General features: G+C 32.1%; 1 protein-coding gene across 6 annotated transcripts in view; it reads right to left on the bottom strand.

Annotated features, from left to right (window-relative positions):
* Positions 1-70: 70 nt before the first annotated feature.
* The window catches only part of LOC143250932 (uncharacterized), a 68,221-nt gene continuing 50,388 nt past the window's right edge, over positions 71-17,903 (bottom strand). For all 6 annotated transcript variants that reach the window (XM_076502137.1, XM_076502140.1, XM_076502138.1 and 3 more), the window contains 2 exons: positions 14,595-14,879; positions 71-12,546 (listed from right to left, as the gene is read on the bottom strand). In XM_076502137.1, coding sequence (XP_076358252.1) covers positions 12,329-12,546; positions 14,595-14,879 — 503 coding nt within the window. In that variant the 3' untranslated portion in view covers positions 71-12,328. The remainder of the gene's footprint in view (positions 12,547-14,594; positions 14,880-17,903) is intronic.

Genomic DNA, 17,903 nt, shown 5'->3' with positions numbered 1-17,903 from the left:
TTCTTTGGACCTATTCCATTGCTCTAAGGGAAATCAGTGTGTTCTGAAAGAAAACACAACAGGGACCCACTTTTTTGATAGTTAATATGTTTAATGAGTCAAAACATTTAAGACTACAATTTGTGAATCTATTTAGTTACTAAGAGTGAAACATAAAAACTTAACTTACACTTCACCACTTAAGCTTAATTACAATGAATGTAAACCATTTCTGTAACAAGAGAATGTATAAAGCTTGAATAGCTTTCATTATTATTATTTCGTTACTAACTTACATACAGCAATTATCTTTTTTATGTATTCAAATACATGAGTCTAAATATTTGAACTTTTGTTTCAAAAATTATACTGAAATACCTAATCTGGCTCAAGAACCAATTTCTCCTTTTTTATTTTTATTATAATGGTTACACAATTTTACAAACATATATTACAGAAGCATTTAATTTCTTTAAAAAATGAAATCTTATAACTTTAAGCCTGTGACTTTATTCATCAAGTAATCATTCTGTGGTAATCAAAACATGTTTAATACAATAATTTATAGAATATACAGCTCATTGTGTGCAGTAACACTCCATTTTGTATTTAATAGTGATATGTTGGCAACTGTGTATTCCCTTTCATCATAAAGATACTTCTTAACTTTCCACACATTGACATGCTTAGGGTTGCAAACTGTACCCTTGAAGCTTGTTACTACCAAGTGTGAAATGGAAGCATCGATTCCTTGTTTATTTTTTATATCCCTAAACAACATTAACTTTCTTGAAGATATCTTTCCAACAAACTCTCTTGAAAGTTGTATATCATTGTAAATAGTTTATAGTTCTTAAAACGTTCTGTTTGGGTGTGACAAATGGATCACTTAACAAATTAGATAAATTTCTTCAACATTTATTTTACAGAAGTTCTTCTAATGCAAAGACAGGCATTATGCACCCCTTAAGCACATTACAGATATGTGGTTTTGTTTTTACCCAAGGAAACATTTTCTAACTACAATTTAGATGACAGCAAAAAGTGCAAGAGGTTAGGAAACAAAATTCTCTGATCATGGAATGTCTGGGGGGGGGGAGACTTCATTCCTGGTACCTTTTGTATAGGGGTTCAGCTCCTAAACCCCACTGGGAGTGACACCCCCAGACTCTCTAAGTGCATAGTTATTTATTTTCAGCCAGTGTTCTGAACAAACAAAAACATTAGCCTTTAAATGCATGGCATAATAGGTATAATATTGCCTAATCTAACACCAAACTTACAAGACTAAAAGAATGAAAAAACACAGATTTATATTAAAACATGCATATATATATATATTTTTAAACGTTTTGTACAGAGAAAAATTTCAGAATATGTAGCTAAAATTCACACTATATTTTAATAACAGCTTTTTTTTTCCTGTATTATAAAACTGCTACTTTATGTATGTGACCATACAACTCTTTTGTGCTTTTTGGGTGTTGGCAGTCACAACATTTATCTAAAGGACCATAATTATCTTCTAATTCAAGAAAATCTTAAATATAGATGTATTTAATTACTTTTTACTAAATGCTCAACAATAAATATATATATATATATAAACACAATTAGTATTACGATATATTATAAAAGATACAAGCTACACCATATTACCTTTACTATATTTTATCAAGGAACAAGCATAAATTGCACATAAAAATATTTTTATACTAATGCAGATTATCTGCTAAAATTGTTTAATCTTTCATGTCTATCACAAAATATTTAATTTTGTAAGATATGCAAAACCTTTCTCTGTCCAATTCAAACCATATTTTCTTCAATTCTTTTTTATGGCCACATATTGAACTAACTATAACATATTTCAGTCAAGAAAGCATACTGATGGAATAATGTTTGCCTGCAATAAACATATCATGTTAAGTTTTATAATGTCACAGTTCTTATATGGATGTTTTATTCACTAAAAATAAAATGCTGTGTTTAATTTTGAGGTTATAAGTCATATAATTAAAAACTTTCCAGTTGTGTTTCCAAATGTTTTGGTTATTCACCACAGAATCTCAATAAGTGGAAAGATACATTTCAGCAAAAATAAATTTTTCTTAACATATTCATTTTAGGTCAGTTTTAAAACCAATAAATTAACTTTTCTAGACTGAAATTGCAATTATAAAGTTCTAATGGCTCTAATAAAAAAAAACAAAAAAAAATGAAGTTTAAAACTAACACACAACAGATTTTAAGTTTCATGATGTTTTTAATATAACATTTAAAGAGTCAGAAAGAGAGTCTCTTATATTTACAATTAAAAGGAATGTAATGTTTAAAATCATTGCACAATAAATAGTTATTATGTCCTAAAAAATATGCTACACATGTTTTGGTATTCTATAACCATCTTCAGGAGTCACAGTAAAGGTATTGTTGGAATTTGTATACTCACATAATTACTTACATTCCTATAATGCCACCTAGACTTAAGCTATTCAGAGTTACAAAACATTTGTTCAGTACTTTTATTATTTCTAGACCTGGACAAGCTTCCTTGTTTAATACAATATCTTTGTTTTTTCAAATCTCTCAGTACCCTTTAGATATTTTTCACTACACTACAAGGAAATATTCATTCCATTTCTTATGAGGTTTACTTTACTACATGAGCATCACCATATTTAACCTAATTTTTTACAATCAAATATTACACATTTACCTCAGAGGTTGGTTTTTGGAATTTCGCACAAAGCTACTCGAGGACTATCTGTGCTAGCCGTCCCTAATTTAGCAGTGTAAGACTAGAGGGAAGGCAGCTAGTCATCACCACCCACCGCCAACTCTTGGGTTACTCTTTTACCAACGAATAGTGGGATTAACCGTAACATTATAACGCCCCCACGGCTGGGAGGGCGAGCATATTTGGCACGACTTGGGCGCAAACCCGCGTCCCTCAGATTACAAAGAGCACACCTTAACGTGCTAGGCCATGCTAGGCCCTTACCTCAGAGATAAATGGAACAGATAATTATACATGCAAGCTTCTCAAATATTAGGTTTGGACCAGCTGTACACTCTGAAAGGTGCAACTGAATTTTGGAAACTTAGAGTAATATTTGTATTGCATGTTTTACTTTTTTTTTTAGAAAGAAAAACAATATAAAAAGTGGATTTTGAAAGAGTTCTATACTGAGGAAAATGCTTAGAGGTCTGTAAATACTTCCTTACTCACCAAAGGGATACAACTTTGGTGAACTGTCAACATTCATATATCATCTTGAGTACAAGCACAATATGAAGACTGTCCTCATCACCATTTCTGCACTTTCTCTTTCCACATTTGGTGACACCCAAACTCCAGTGCTGTCCTACTTTCAATAAGCCAGCCAAACTTCTGCAGAAATTAGTGCCTGCCAACTTGACTACAGTAGATTACATTCCCTTTGCCACCCTGACTAATAGCATAGAAATAAAGAATGGGTGGAAAGCCCAAATATTGAAGATGTCTGAAACAGGAAAATACATCAAAGCAAAGGTCATTTTGTTTATAGAACAGCTTCAAGAAGATATGAAGCTTAAATGCAATCAAAAGAGAGATGCAAGTGAGAGATTCTCCTCATCATTGATGAATGATCCTATAAATGAAACAGAAGATTTGTGTGCCTTAACATTCATGCTGTAGGCAAAACATGTATAGACTTGGCATGACTGGAGTTAATGGTAGCATGCCAGTTACTAAGGCAGTTGGCATTGTTACCAACACTGATGGTATTTCCACAATGAAGAAGATAGGTCAATTGATGGGTGTGAACCTCTTGTTTTACCACAGCCATGAATTCATCTGGCTGTTGTTAATGCCCTCTGTAAAAGAAATACATGTTTTTTGTAGAATAAATGCAAGGCTTTCTGAACCTAACAATGGTAATTTTGTGGGATTATTTCAGATAAATATAGATAATTGATAAATTTGATTATCCAATGCAAGAGCATGATTGATGCATGAAAAATGAAGAAAACTATGACCACTATTTTGGACCTCATATTTAGAATTAGTTAATCTCAGAGTTAGCATTGCAGATAAAGAAAAAAATCCAGAAGAAAGTAAAGACAGTAAAATACTTTGTGATCATTCTTGATTGTACCCTTTATTTGAGTCACCAATAGCAAATATTCTCTCTCTTGTGCTCTGTTGATGTAATTTCTGAAGAAATGAAGGTTATGGTGAATTTTATTGACTTTCATTCTGTCCAGGGAGCAAGCAAACAATGACTACCAAAATCTTTCATAGCTGCACTGAATGGAATCAGCCTTAATATTACTGATTGTAGAAGACAAGGCTATGATAATGGTGTAAATATGAAAGGTCAGAACCAAGATGTACAGGCATGCATCTTCCAGATAAACCCCTGAGACATTTTTACTATATGTGGTTGCCTCAAATTAAATCTTATGCTGGGAGATATGCCAACTGATGCAATTCTGTTCAAACTGGTATAGAGAACTGAAAGAATATCATGGGTGATAAACCTGCACATCACAAATAAGTACACACAGCTAACTAACTGTGATAGAAGTCCATTCTTTTGTCATGAAAGCTTTGAAGAGTGTCATTAGAAATGAATAAACAAGCTTTTCATTTGTTACGTATGAGAAATATTTTTTTGAATTCATTTTTATAATTGAATTTGAACTCAAAACACACATGTAAAACAAAAATGCAGGGTGCTTTAATTTGATAAAATAATATCGTTTGTATTTCAAAATCTAATGCTTTGTAAATATTCATGAGTAAAAATAAAATAATATTGAATAACAACCTCCTTATTCATTTTTCCTTACCAATATATATAATAGTCATGTATCATATTGGTCCCACAGACCCATAAAACATAAACCATATATGAAAACTTATAAGAACATGTATGGTAGGCCACATGCAAAACTGTAATGTTTTAATCGAAAACCATAAGGAGTGTGGACTCGCACTGCAAAAAACCTAGTTTCAATACCCGTGGTGAGCAAAGCACAGATAGCCTCTTGTGTAGCTTTGTGCTTAATTCCAAACAAACTAAACCATAAGGAGTGTAAGAACTCAACTCCATTCCCTTAATTAATTTTCCATGTTTGCTGGCTAGTTTAATATCAGCGTTTGGATTTTTGTCCGAGAGGTGGGATATCCTCAACACATTTGAAAACTATTACAACTGGCATCATCTGCCATGACATTAAAAGTGACACCTAGGACTGACAATTAAATCTTCACCAATATCTGTAATGCTTATTTTATATTGTATTATAGTGCTGATTTTAATTGCCTATTAACAATTAATATAATTAACTGTATATATATATATTGAAGCTATTTATTTAATTTATACATACATATATATACAAACACGTATATACAAAATTTAAAACTACTAAAATGGCTACTGCTTCACAATCCATGAAAGCTTTAGAACTGGTTTAAAGAAATCCTCAGTTGTTAACTACGAAAGAATTTTCATCATACAAGAAATGGATGAAGAAAACAAGTGTACAAATAACTATAAAGATGATGATTATTTAACGACAAAATTTTCTTTTTATCAACCAAATTTATAAACCCTTAAATCTGTAAAATGCTTATGTACTTTGGTGAAAAGGATAAACATGTAGTTCCAATGATTAAAACAGATGAATACTGTGGCTAGGAATATTAGTAGTTAGAACAAAATGCTTTGACATATAAGGAATGAGAAACTGTGTTCAAACTCAACTGGAAAGATTTATTTTTTTCTAATTTGTTACACTTTATTTTTTGTAAGTACACTTGGCCTTGCTATAACAGTCCACTATAAATGAACACCATTTTTCTCTGTATAAATACAGGCCAAATTTAGGATAGGGCCACCTGTATTTGTACTGATACACATACAACAATCATACCACTGAAGCATGAAAGAGAAAATATTATACCATTGCTAAGAAGTTGAAAATCATCAGCAAAAGCAAGGAAAGTGTTGCTTAAGTATCCTTTCCAGAAATAACGTGAATTGCTGAATCCACACTTTTTAAGGTGACTTAAAGATGAAGAGAAGTTGAGAAAGGTGTCAACTGAAATGGATGAAGGTGGCCAAGTAAGCAAAATCTCCAAAAATGCTGAAAATGCAACTCTTGACAGTCATATATATGTGGTTCATCCAGCAGAGAGGTGAAGGTGTACCTGTATCTAGTCCTATTATTATAGTTCAGACTAAGATTTGCCAACAGATAAAGGAAAATATCAGCATCTCTCAGTAGGTTGAAGCCAGCACATGATGGCTAGCAAGATTCAAGAATTGGGATGGCATTTTATGGCTACTCTATGACAAAAATGACGGTCTGCAGATGATCTAGCTGTAACATCATTTCCCACTGAATCAAAGAAGATTACTGAAAGAAGAGGACACACTGAAGAAAGAACCTACAACCTGATGAGGTGTTTCTGTACTATAAAATGTTACTGGAGAAGACATTAGTAACAAGAAATGAAAAACAAAATATCTAAATTTAAACAGATAATAACAAGGTTGACATTCTTGTTATACTGCAAGAAAATTGGTAAAAACAAGCTGACTTCAATCATCAATGGAAAATTTACTGAATCATGCTGCTTCCATTGTCTGAAATTAAAATCACTAATATGCTAATACTCAAATAGCATCAAACGCTGGATAATTTATTCAATTTTTTGAAAACTTCTTTCATCACAAATTCATATTAAATGTTAGAAAACATCTTAGACAGAGCAAACTACTAAAGAAGATCATCTTGCTACTTGGCAACTGCCCTGCACATCCATCCCCAGAGAACTTGGCAAAACGGATGAAAAATCAAAGGTGTCTATCTATCTGTTGAAAAACACAATTCTGAAAACTCAACCCCTTCACCAAAGTATCATATGGACCTTCAAACATAGCTACAGAAGAGAACTGATCAAAGAATGGTGGATGGTAAGGATGACAGATGATGAGATATTGGCCAGTGTAACAGATCCAAACCCTCAAGACGACCATCAAGCTGAAGAGGATAAGACTGAGCCACTACCATAATCCCATATAGTCATTCACCACCTAGAAAAACCATTAAGATGATTGGAAACCAACAAAATATCAACTGTTGCAAATGTGACACAGCTTTGGAACAATTTGTATGTAGCAAAGGCAGAAACAAGGAATTTATGTAAACAGTTACAAATTACCTATTTCTTCAACATGTGTTTATCCATTCAATAAATAGACTACAATTCTGTCAATTGTGTACTTTTCAAAATATTTTTCTGTAATCTCTACAACTCAGAGATGACTGTCTGAGGATTTAAATAGTGTGATTACATACCATTATTCATTGTTATTACCAAAAGAAATACAATTTAATTTATTGAAATAGATTGTTTTCATATTGTTACCAGAAGTCTGTTTATATCAGATGATTTATCTTTTTATTTGTAGTTCTACATTATTCCAGATATTGGTGGTCTGGGGCTTTCAGAAAGACCTTGTTATAAGATGTTCTCACAATATAGACCCTGTAGATCACATTATAGCTGAGCCCTAGTGTATTACTTAACTTGATAGTTTTCAAAATCTAGAAAAATTATACACATCTTTTTTCCAGTACATATAAAGTAAGCAAGCTACTAAATGCTAGTAATATTGTTCAGCTGTAAGAACTTGAAGAGTAACAACACAAGTTGTACTAATCTTTCAATTTTAAGAGCTAAGCATTGTGTACTGCAAGATGATGTCTAACTGTAATATACTTATATGTACAAAGACCAAATAAAGAAAGAAAATGCAGGCTTTTGTTTGTTGTTAAACACCAACTTGTATTATGAACTATCTGTGCTATGCCCACTGCAAAATGTTAGCATTATAAACCTTTATGGTTACCACCAAACTACGGGAGGAAAAATAAGCAAGCATTGCAGTCAGATGAAAGTACCGTTTGTTGAAGAGTGTGAGTTACTGTTTCAAAACAAGAAGTTAAAGAAAAGTTGAGCAGTTCTTGTGGTGAGACTTCTAATACACTATAAATAGCTTTAGTTATGAAGGTAAAGTAATAATAACAAATAGACTTAAGAAACGAAAACCTAACTGACGTTTGTCGTTTCTGTTACCTTTCAAACTAGTGTGTATATGTTTGTTTTTTAATTAAAAACAATGAGGAAACAAATAATATAATTTATAAATATATAGTACTTATCAACTAATAACACAAACAGTAAAGTTTCATATGACATAACCATAAATTATCTTTAAATACTAGCATCTTCATACCTATACTGTAAGTGAAGGCAACCTTAAAAACAATAAAATTTTTACTTATTTAACATTTAAATCTGTATTCAACCAAATAACAAAGTTTAAACAAGTAAGGGTCTTTCTAAGATACTAAAACAACAGTTATTTGTTGATATCATGTGAATATTTAAAAGAGAAAAGTGAAAGTTAATGTTTTCCTAATATAAAATATACTTCTGATAGATACCTGTATTCCTCATGCTACTGATCAAGAGACTTGGATGCTACTAGTCTTGAGCTAACTTCCACTTAAATTCGTGTGTTTAATGTAACAGGCAGTGGTGAATGATAATGATATGATGTGACAGTATCCCTTCATAAATAGGATGGTGATACACCCTCCACATACAGTAACTTCACATAAGCATTTGTATTTGAGGTAATTTCATTCTTAGATAAGGCAAGAAAAAAAAAAGGTATACCAGAAGGGGAGAGGTGAATATCAATTGGAAATACATTTTAAAATTAGGGAAGCATTAACTTCTGAGACAACACCTCACTTCTACACACAGAACAGCTAGAATCTGTTAAATGTGGATGAGCTCCCTAAAAAAGTGCCCAAATGGGAAACCCATGGAGTAAGACATCTAATGGAAGTGGTTCCATAAGGTTGCAGCTGTGGGATATCAACTATGTCTTGTATTAAACAGAGTACACTCGTTGCCAGGAATGTGAAGGGGGGAATAAGCAAAATAGCCTTAAGTGACACAGGAATGGGTAGAATATAAAAATGGCCAACTGAGCACCTGCACAAGCAGTCAGCAAGTCAATAAGTGTAATGTAGTTAGGATGTGAACAAACAGTATGAGGGATACTTATCTTGACTTTACTGGACAGACTAGCTGCAGGAGGAGGGCACATGAACTGTACTATACTAAGCCCAACAAGAGAGGAATTCTTCAAGATTTACCACCCAAAAAAAGTGGCGAGGAACTGTTAAGCGACAAGGATCTCTCATGCTCCACTGGAAGAAAACTTGCAGTGAAATGACTGGAGAAGTGCCCAGCCTCATGATCCACTTTGAGGTTGGAAAAGACAAGAAACCAGGGAAGATAAGTTGCTTCAGCCCAGGTCTCCAGTAAATCAGGAACATTACCAAAAATGTCTGAGCAAAGAAAGAGAGCTGGACTAAATCATGAACATAAAAATATGTAGGCATACATTAATAAGGAATATATCCCACCCCATCAAGCCCCAACAGCAAAGGAGTCAACTAAAGACAGACAGAGCATGATGAAGCACCTCTGACAAAGGGTAAAAAGGAAAAGGTGATATATAATGGTAGTGAGACAAAGACAAAGCTGTGAAAACTTGGCACTAGAAAATGAAACAAGGAGTATTTTCTCCAAGCAGGAAAAAGGTGATCCCAAAGATTGGAAATCTAAAAATAAAGAAGGAAGAAAAGCTGTAAGACAGAATACAAGAATCAAAAAGATAAGATGATGAGGCAAGGGTGCAAACTTATCCAAAAAAAGAATCAACACGAACCTTAATATCAGACAAGGAAGGAAATAATAAATAGTCCTGAATATTAGCTTTGTGGAGTAAAGTATGAAAAGAATTATAACACACAAGGAAAAAGATAAAAAGGAACATACTTGAGATATATCCTGAAACAAAGTGAAAGGTGGAGGATTATCATTGATTGATAAGGCTGTACCCAAAGCAAAATCAAGTGGAGGGAATGGTAGATCAAATTTGTCTTCCTCCTGGTCATTTTGAAACTGAGAGGAGGAGTTGGTTGGCTGGTTAGTTGATTTAGTGTTTTATGGCACAAAGCAGCATCTGCACCAAACATCTGGTAAAATGGTAAAAGTAAAGTAAGTTGTAGTAAAATTCATAAAAGGAAATGAAGGTAAAACAAAACAGAGTTTAAAAACATAAATAGCATAAAACCAATGTTGACATCTAGTCTACAATGTTAAGAGAGAAATTACAGTAAGAGAAGTTGTAAAGGACTTTCAGTAACATAATGGTAATTATCATAACCCACCAGGAAGACTAACAGGTAAGTACAAGAACCACCATCAGTCACCCGAAGTTGGCCTTTCCAGTCCTGGTTCCGAGTTATGTGTCATTATGGCCATTTTCAAAAAGTGAAGTAATAAAAATGTTAAAAGAAGTGTAGCAAAATTTTAATAATAACTCGCCAGAATGACTAACAGGTAGTTCAAGCAGCAGCAAGATGATGAATGGGATCCAGCATCTTTAAGGCCAAGGGTCTGGCAGAGCCATAGGCCAGTGATCCATAGTTGAGTTTCGATCAAATAAGAGCACGATATATCTTTAGCATAGAACATCAATCTGCTCCCCAAGTGGTGGTAGAGAGGACACAGAGGATGTTTAGTGCTCTTGTGCATTTGACCCGTAGCTGTTTAATGTGTAGTATAAAGGTCAGCTTATGGTCAAAGATAAGCCCCAAGAACTTGGTCTCAGGGACCACAGGCAGTGCAACTTCACTGATACAGAGTTCAGGATCAGGGTAAATACCCCATTGGTGGCAAAAGTGCATGCAAACAGTTTTAGAGAAAGAGAAATTAAAGCCATTTGCCATGGTCCACTTCAATACACGATTGAGGGCAGTTTGTAGCTTCCGCTTAATATATCTCACGTTTGACGACTGACATGAGATATGAAAGTCGTCGACATCGAGCTCCTTTTGCAACAGTAAGAGGGAGTTGTTCAGTGATGGCATTAATCTTTATAGTGAAAAGTGTGACACTCAAAACACAGCCCTGAGGGACTCCACGTTCCTGTAGAAAAGAACGGGAAAGTGTTGAACCCACTTGAACTTGGAATCTCCTGTCCATTGAAAAAATGTTTTAATAAAAATGGGCAAATGGCCACGTAACCCATATATATGGAGGTCTCGCAAAATGCCATACCTCCATGTTGTGTGATAAGCCTTCTCAATGTCAAAGAATATTGATACAAGATGTCGTTTGAGAAAGACTTCTCTGATTGAAGTTTCAAGTCAAATCAGGTGGTCCAAGGTAGAGTGCTGTCGTCGGAACCCACACTGGGTGGGCTGAGGGGAAGAGATGGTGGCTGAAGGCCTAATAGCACGAGGAGTCTCACAACAAGCTGGCAATGGCTGTAATTGTGTAAACAGTTAACAAGTCTCCAGAAACCACAGTAACTTCATCACTTTCACAGGCTAAAATAGATGTTATCATCACTTGAGAAGTCATGAAAAATTCAGTGCTTTTGCAACTAAAGCTAGTTTAAAATGAAAAATAAAGTTCACATATGCTTGCTAATCTGGGAAAATTTAGCAAAAATGAAAAACATTTAAGAGCTATTGTCACATGTGAAATTAAGTGGGAGTTAGCTCAAGGCGAGTTACATAGCTCTCTTGAGCAGATCCACGAGGAATATAGGAGTGCTATTTGCATATTTTGAAGTATAGTCTTGGAAAGGAAAAACTTGACTCATTGTCAACTTTAAAAACATGGTACAAGGGTACCCATACAAAATACTACACTAAAACAGCAACAATAACATTATTAATGTGCATAAAATATTATAAATAGCACTGGCACAACAGGTATAAAATAACTGAAAGTCATAAAAACACCTTACTAATTAATGTATATATAAACATCAGTTTGAGCCTAAAGTTTTAAGGCTGACAACAGTTATAGATTTATTTTCAGATATATTTCATTTTTCCATATTTAACTTTTAAATTTTTATTTTTCTTAAATTTCATACATTTACACTAAAATTTAGCTGACTGAGAATGCACATCTTTGAAAAACAAGCAATACCTCCACTAAGTATTGACACAAAAAAATGCATGTGAATATTTTCGTGCTGTATTGCTTTGTATTCATACATTACTTCCATATAGCACAGTGCAGTCTCAGATTTACTGGACTAATAAAATAATTTTTATAGTCATTACACATGGTTTTCACACAGAACCTGTGTCTCATTCAGTACTGGACTTAAAGAAATTCTAGGAATTCAAACATGCCCTGTGTTTCATTTTAGTCACTGATACTGTAATAAGATTAACCTTCTTAAATAACTCCTGGTGAAGGACTTTGCCATTCAGGTTTGAAAGAATTAGAAGCAGGCTGCAGGCTAAGTTTCATAGGGTTATTATTGTTGCTTGGTTGTGAGACCTTTGTATTGGTGCTTGGAGCATTATTGGACACACTAAAACCAGCGGTACTGGGAATGTTTAAATTGCTATTAGGTACCACATCTCGTTGCTGTCTCCCAGAACCTGTGGGAGCTGAAATTGTTGAGAGATGTTAAATCAGTTATGGTACACAAAATATCATTTTTCACAGAGTATTTTAATGTGATAATCCAACAAAAGTTGCAGTAGTAATTCCTAAAGGCAACCCATATGCTAACAAAATAAAAGGTTTTTGATTCTGCATAAATTTAATTTCTTTTCATCACAGTATTAATTTTAAAATACTAAATACAACAGTGAAGATAAACTTTCATATTACCTTAAAATGGGAATTGCTGATGATTCTTCATTGTTAAACAATAAAAAGTGTGTTATAAACTGAAGTTAAAAACAAGTAAAGTATAAACTTTGCATCACAAAAATGTTTTTCTCTTACAAATGAATTTTATACAACAATATAAAATTGAGCAATATTTGACAGTCATTAACTCTCTAAAAGACTAACTGGAAAAATCAGTTCTTATGAAAAGTATCTAAATCACATCAAAGGAAAAGTAAACTGATACTTCAGAAATACAATTATTACATTATCCATAACTTTAAATGCGAGAAATTATATTTGTGTGACAACATACAGTTAGACCTCCATACACTGATCATAACTGTAGTGACCTGTGACTTCGATTTAATATCCTGTTCAAGTAGCTGTTTTGTATAAGTTCGTTACAAACTATAAAACTACAAATTCACAGAAATGATAGGACTCTTTAAGATTCCTTCTCTTACTTTTTTTAAAAATTATGTGCAATTAAATATGAAACAACCTTGTTTATTAAGGAATGTTTATACTAAAAGATAATTTTGAATTATCTTAACAGTGTTGCTAAATAAAAAAAATTGCCAGTTGATAATATTTTTGTTTCAATTCTTATGTAAATGGTAGTTGTTATTATATTCAGATTAATAACAATGATGTTTTCCATCACTCTGTGCGACACTTCATTACATTTCACTAAAGTTACAACAGGTCATAGTCAAGAGTCAATCTCTGTCTATTCCCAGGTGGTACCTAGGATTTGATGCAGAACTCCAGTTTAATGGGCACAAGTCAATAAGAATGGTGACAAGGTGCCAGAAAATCACAGGTTAACTTCTCACTAATAATCGATACTCATCAGACAGCTGGATAAACAGAAACAATTAGGGTGGAGTATTTTGTTCAATGACACAACAGCACAATTCAAGCCAGCTTCGAACTCACAACCATTTCATTACAAGTCTAAAGTATGAAACCATTTTGCACACCAGTTATTAAAATACAAAACTGTTATCAATCACCCTGTGCTACACTCAACCACATTAGATTCTTAGTTACAACAGGTGAAATTTTCAACTTTTATTTCAATTTACAAGAGTTTGTTCATTTATTTGGAAAAGAAATGAGTGCTACAATTCATTATAATCTCATGACTATAAGACTGATTGTTCTGTGCTTGTTTCTTTTGATGAACTATATTTTGTATGAAGGAGGTCCCAGGATGAAAACATAATGTTTGCATTGACTAACCCCTTTTATTCTTTAACATTTCTCCTTCTGTTACCATATTTAGCATATTCCTTATTTCTAAATGTCTTTTCTGTTTTGATTTTAACCAAAGTTATTTCCAGTTTCACATGTACCTTCTTATTACATATGCTCTCAAAATTTTTTTTAGTTATTTCACACATTTCCACTAACCTTCTACTTGAAAACATGATTTGTCTTACTCTTTGAAAATAACATATTCACTAATGATATCATAGTTGTTTCCATGGGTTTAGAATATAATTTTTTTAGTGAAAAAGACAAGACTTAGTGAAATATACAAGTGTTGTTGTTTTTAAATGTTTTACATTAAAGTTATTTTATTCAGTCACACAAGTTTCTAACTAATTAATAAACTATAACTGCGTGCCAACAGCTGGTCAATTCTATAATTTAATTTTCAAAGCAGTGCTGGAATAGATTTTTATTTTGAAATTTTGAAAATGCTGGGCACATACCAAGCTTAAAGAACCACAATACTGTAAGGAAGTGTGGAATTATTAGGAGATAATCTAAAATTAAATTATGCAACTAGTAGACTTAGAACAATTCTCACCTGTGTGAATGCGTTTGTGCCGAGACAGCTTGTCCTTCCTGTAGAAACCTCGTCCACAAAAGTCGCACGTGTAAGGACGTTCTCCAGTGTGGATCATGGAGTGGCGAGTCAAATGGTTCTTCTGGGAAAAACCTTTCCCACAAATATCACAATGGAATGGTTTTTCTCCAGTGTGGGTCTTCATATGGTCCAGTAGCTTGCAATGGTAGCTTAACCCATTACCACAGACTTCACAGGAACAGTTCTTTCCTGCCTGTGTTGAAGGTGTATGAATTCCCAAACTTCCTATCAAAATAAAATCAGAAAATTAACATAAGCTGCAATTTTAAGTACGCATAAACAATGTATATAATACTGTGTCTCAACAACAGTGTTAAGTATTTTTACAGAAACACTAATAACACAGTCTGAAATGGCTAAAGTTTTCTTCTTCAATCTTTATTCTCTGTGACCTTCCTCATCATTTCCTCAGCTTATCTTTACTAAGTAATACAAATGCTTATTGATAAATACTGATATACAATCTCACGACATATACTTTCCAGAAGCACTTGTTAACAATGAACATTTGAAGTTTGAATATCTGTTGATATAAACAATATTATACATTTTGATCTCCATTTTAAGTCGTATTCCTTGAAAAAGCAGTACAGGTTTCATAGTTTGTATACACCATAAAAAAGGAATAACAATAAAAATGCAGCCCTTTTAGAGGTGTTTACTTAACAGCTATTAAAATGAAATTCTCTTTAAACTTTGATGGTCCAATAACATAATATTTCAAGCATCTCAATTCATTGAAATCTAGGAATTTGAAATTGCCAAAACTAAATTTGCTATATATACTTGGGGATAAAGAGATGTGCATCTCTTTAGCCTTCAAAGCCAAATGTAACTAAACAGGGTATTGGTATTATTCACAACTGTTATTTATAAGGAAGTTTTATATAATTTTCTAAAGTACATGCAGTTAGAAGTCCCAAGTCTCTAATGAAAATACTGAAAATTCAAATTATTTAGATCCATTATTTTTTTCCCTATACTATGAATCAAACCACAATGGTTTAACCGTGAGAAAGGTACAAGGCAAACTATCAAAAATTCTGATCATATTTTACAAATAAAAAAACATGCCAGTGGAAAAAAGTACATTGTTTAATGAGAAAAATATATTTTGTGCTAGTATAATTTACATTATTTATAGGATGCATTCTATCGTGATTAAAAAACAATAAAAAGATGTACGTGGTTAAACATATAAAACACAAACTAAAAGCAGAATATCTACTTTCAGTTCCCTGTTACATGGTTTCTTTGATACACCACAAATTATCTTTTGATTCTGAGTCATTTATTTAAAATAAAAGACATTTCAAGAACTTACTGGAATAATATTCTAAATAAGTACATTTTGGATGGTATTACTTTTGTAAATAAAAATAAATATTTTCAAGTTATACTTGAGTATATGTTTTTTTAGTTGTGTTAAATAAAAACAATAAAGTTAAAGCACAAATTAAAAGTTTTGAATCCTTAAAAATATTTTAATAAAAATCATGCTTTCTACATAAAAAATTCATGAATACTGAACTAAAACATATCTTTCCTTATTCATACATATTAGTTTTTTAAAAGTAATTACATGCGATGATTAATTATTAAATATCTTACTTAGGATATCTAAAACACTTTTGTCCATATTTAAATTATTTTACTAATATATGTTTCTGTATATGTATAAAACTGGTACAATACTAGTAGAAAAACATCTGTGTTTCTAGTTGAGAAAAACTTCAACAATTTTGATATGAACTTTTTAGTATTCAGCTTGAATGAAAAGAATGCTACAATGATTTCTGTGGATAAATGAACTCCATATTTTTAAAAAAAGTTCATAAATTTTATATAAAATGCTTTTTTTCAATCAGCTAAGAAATTAAATAAACATCAAGAATTTTGTAAAGTGTTTTTATTTAAAAGGGGCAATTCATTAGAGTGGTAGTCAGAAATTCTTTCTGAATTATTCAATATCCACAAATTTTCAGTTATGAAAAAAGAAAGCTTTTCATATGAGATGTAACTTTTTCAACACATATTTAACATTTTTCAGAAATAGTTTACAGGTAAAAACTGCTGGATGAATATTTCCTTCACTATTATTATTTGTTACAAGTAGTGGAATAAAAGTTAAATTTTAGATATTACAACACATAAAATTAAAATTTCATTATTTGTTTTTCTTGTTTATCTACTTGTTAATTTATTTCTATGCTTACACAACTATACCATGCTTAGAGAGATCTGACCAAATAATGTTGTTTAAACAAAATTAGAGCATTTGGAGTGGCTAAAATTATTTATAGTACATAAATTTTAAAGATAGATATATTTGACTGTGAGAAATGAAGCTCTCCAACAAACTGTAAATAAGGATGCCATAAGATGTGTGTATTAGGTGTACTTGGAAGTTTATGTTAAGACAAGAATCATTGGCAGTTTAAACACAATATAAAAAAACTCATGTTTTTACAACATCAGTATATCACTTATGATAGTTCTTGGCACACTGCATACTTGAACGTAGTAATCCTAAAGACTCAAATTGTGAGGGGGCAGCTTGTGCAAAAGAAACAAAATTACTGACAAGACACAAAGATTGTTGTACTAATCTTATAATGTTTACTTCCAATACAAAACATCCTGCTGTCATACAGGATTACAAATATTACCACGATAACAGCCAAAACAAGTATTTATCATGCACAAATTTCTATATATATTATGTAAACATTAATAAACTTCATTTGCAGCAAGACCACTAAAGGCTTAAAAAAACTATATTGAACTTAGCTACCACATGAAGTGTCTGTTAGTTATTTGTACAATTGCTAATGTATTTTTGCAACATCCTAATGCTACAAATATTGCAGTGAAAAATTGCTTCTATACATATTTAGTTAATAGTTACACAAATGTTTACCCATGACAAAAACAGCTACTTGAAATTTAAGTGAAATGCAAGCATATAAATCAGTCACTTTCTTTTACAACAATATTGGATATACCATTATCTTTTTCATAATTTTAAATCATGTAGTATATATCCAGATTCTTCATAAACATAATAAATAAAATGACTGTGTGAGATTTTACCATGCAAATTTTTAAACATAGAATAAAATATATATGGTAAGATACTATTAAGTTCTACATTTTCATTTTAGAGCCGTTGACAAATCTTTAACAGTGATGTATTACAACTATTACAATAAAAACTAACGTATCTGGAAAATTGCACTTTTAGACACT

The sequence above is a fragment of the Tachypleus tridentatus genome, chromosome 5, assembly GCF_004210375.1.
Source record: "Tachypleus tridentatus isolate NWPU-2018 chromosome 5, ASM421037v1, whole genome shotgun sequence".
Taxonomy (NCBI): domain Eukaryota; kingdom Metazoa; phylum Arthropoda; class Merostomata; order Xiphosura; family Limulidae; genus Tachypleus; species Tachypleus tridentatus.
Note: the sequence above shows the minus strand (reverse complement) of the source record. Positions and strands in the feature narration are given on the sequence as shown.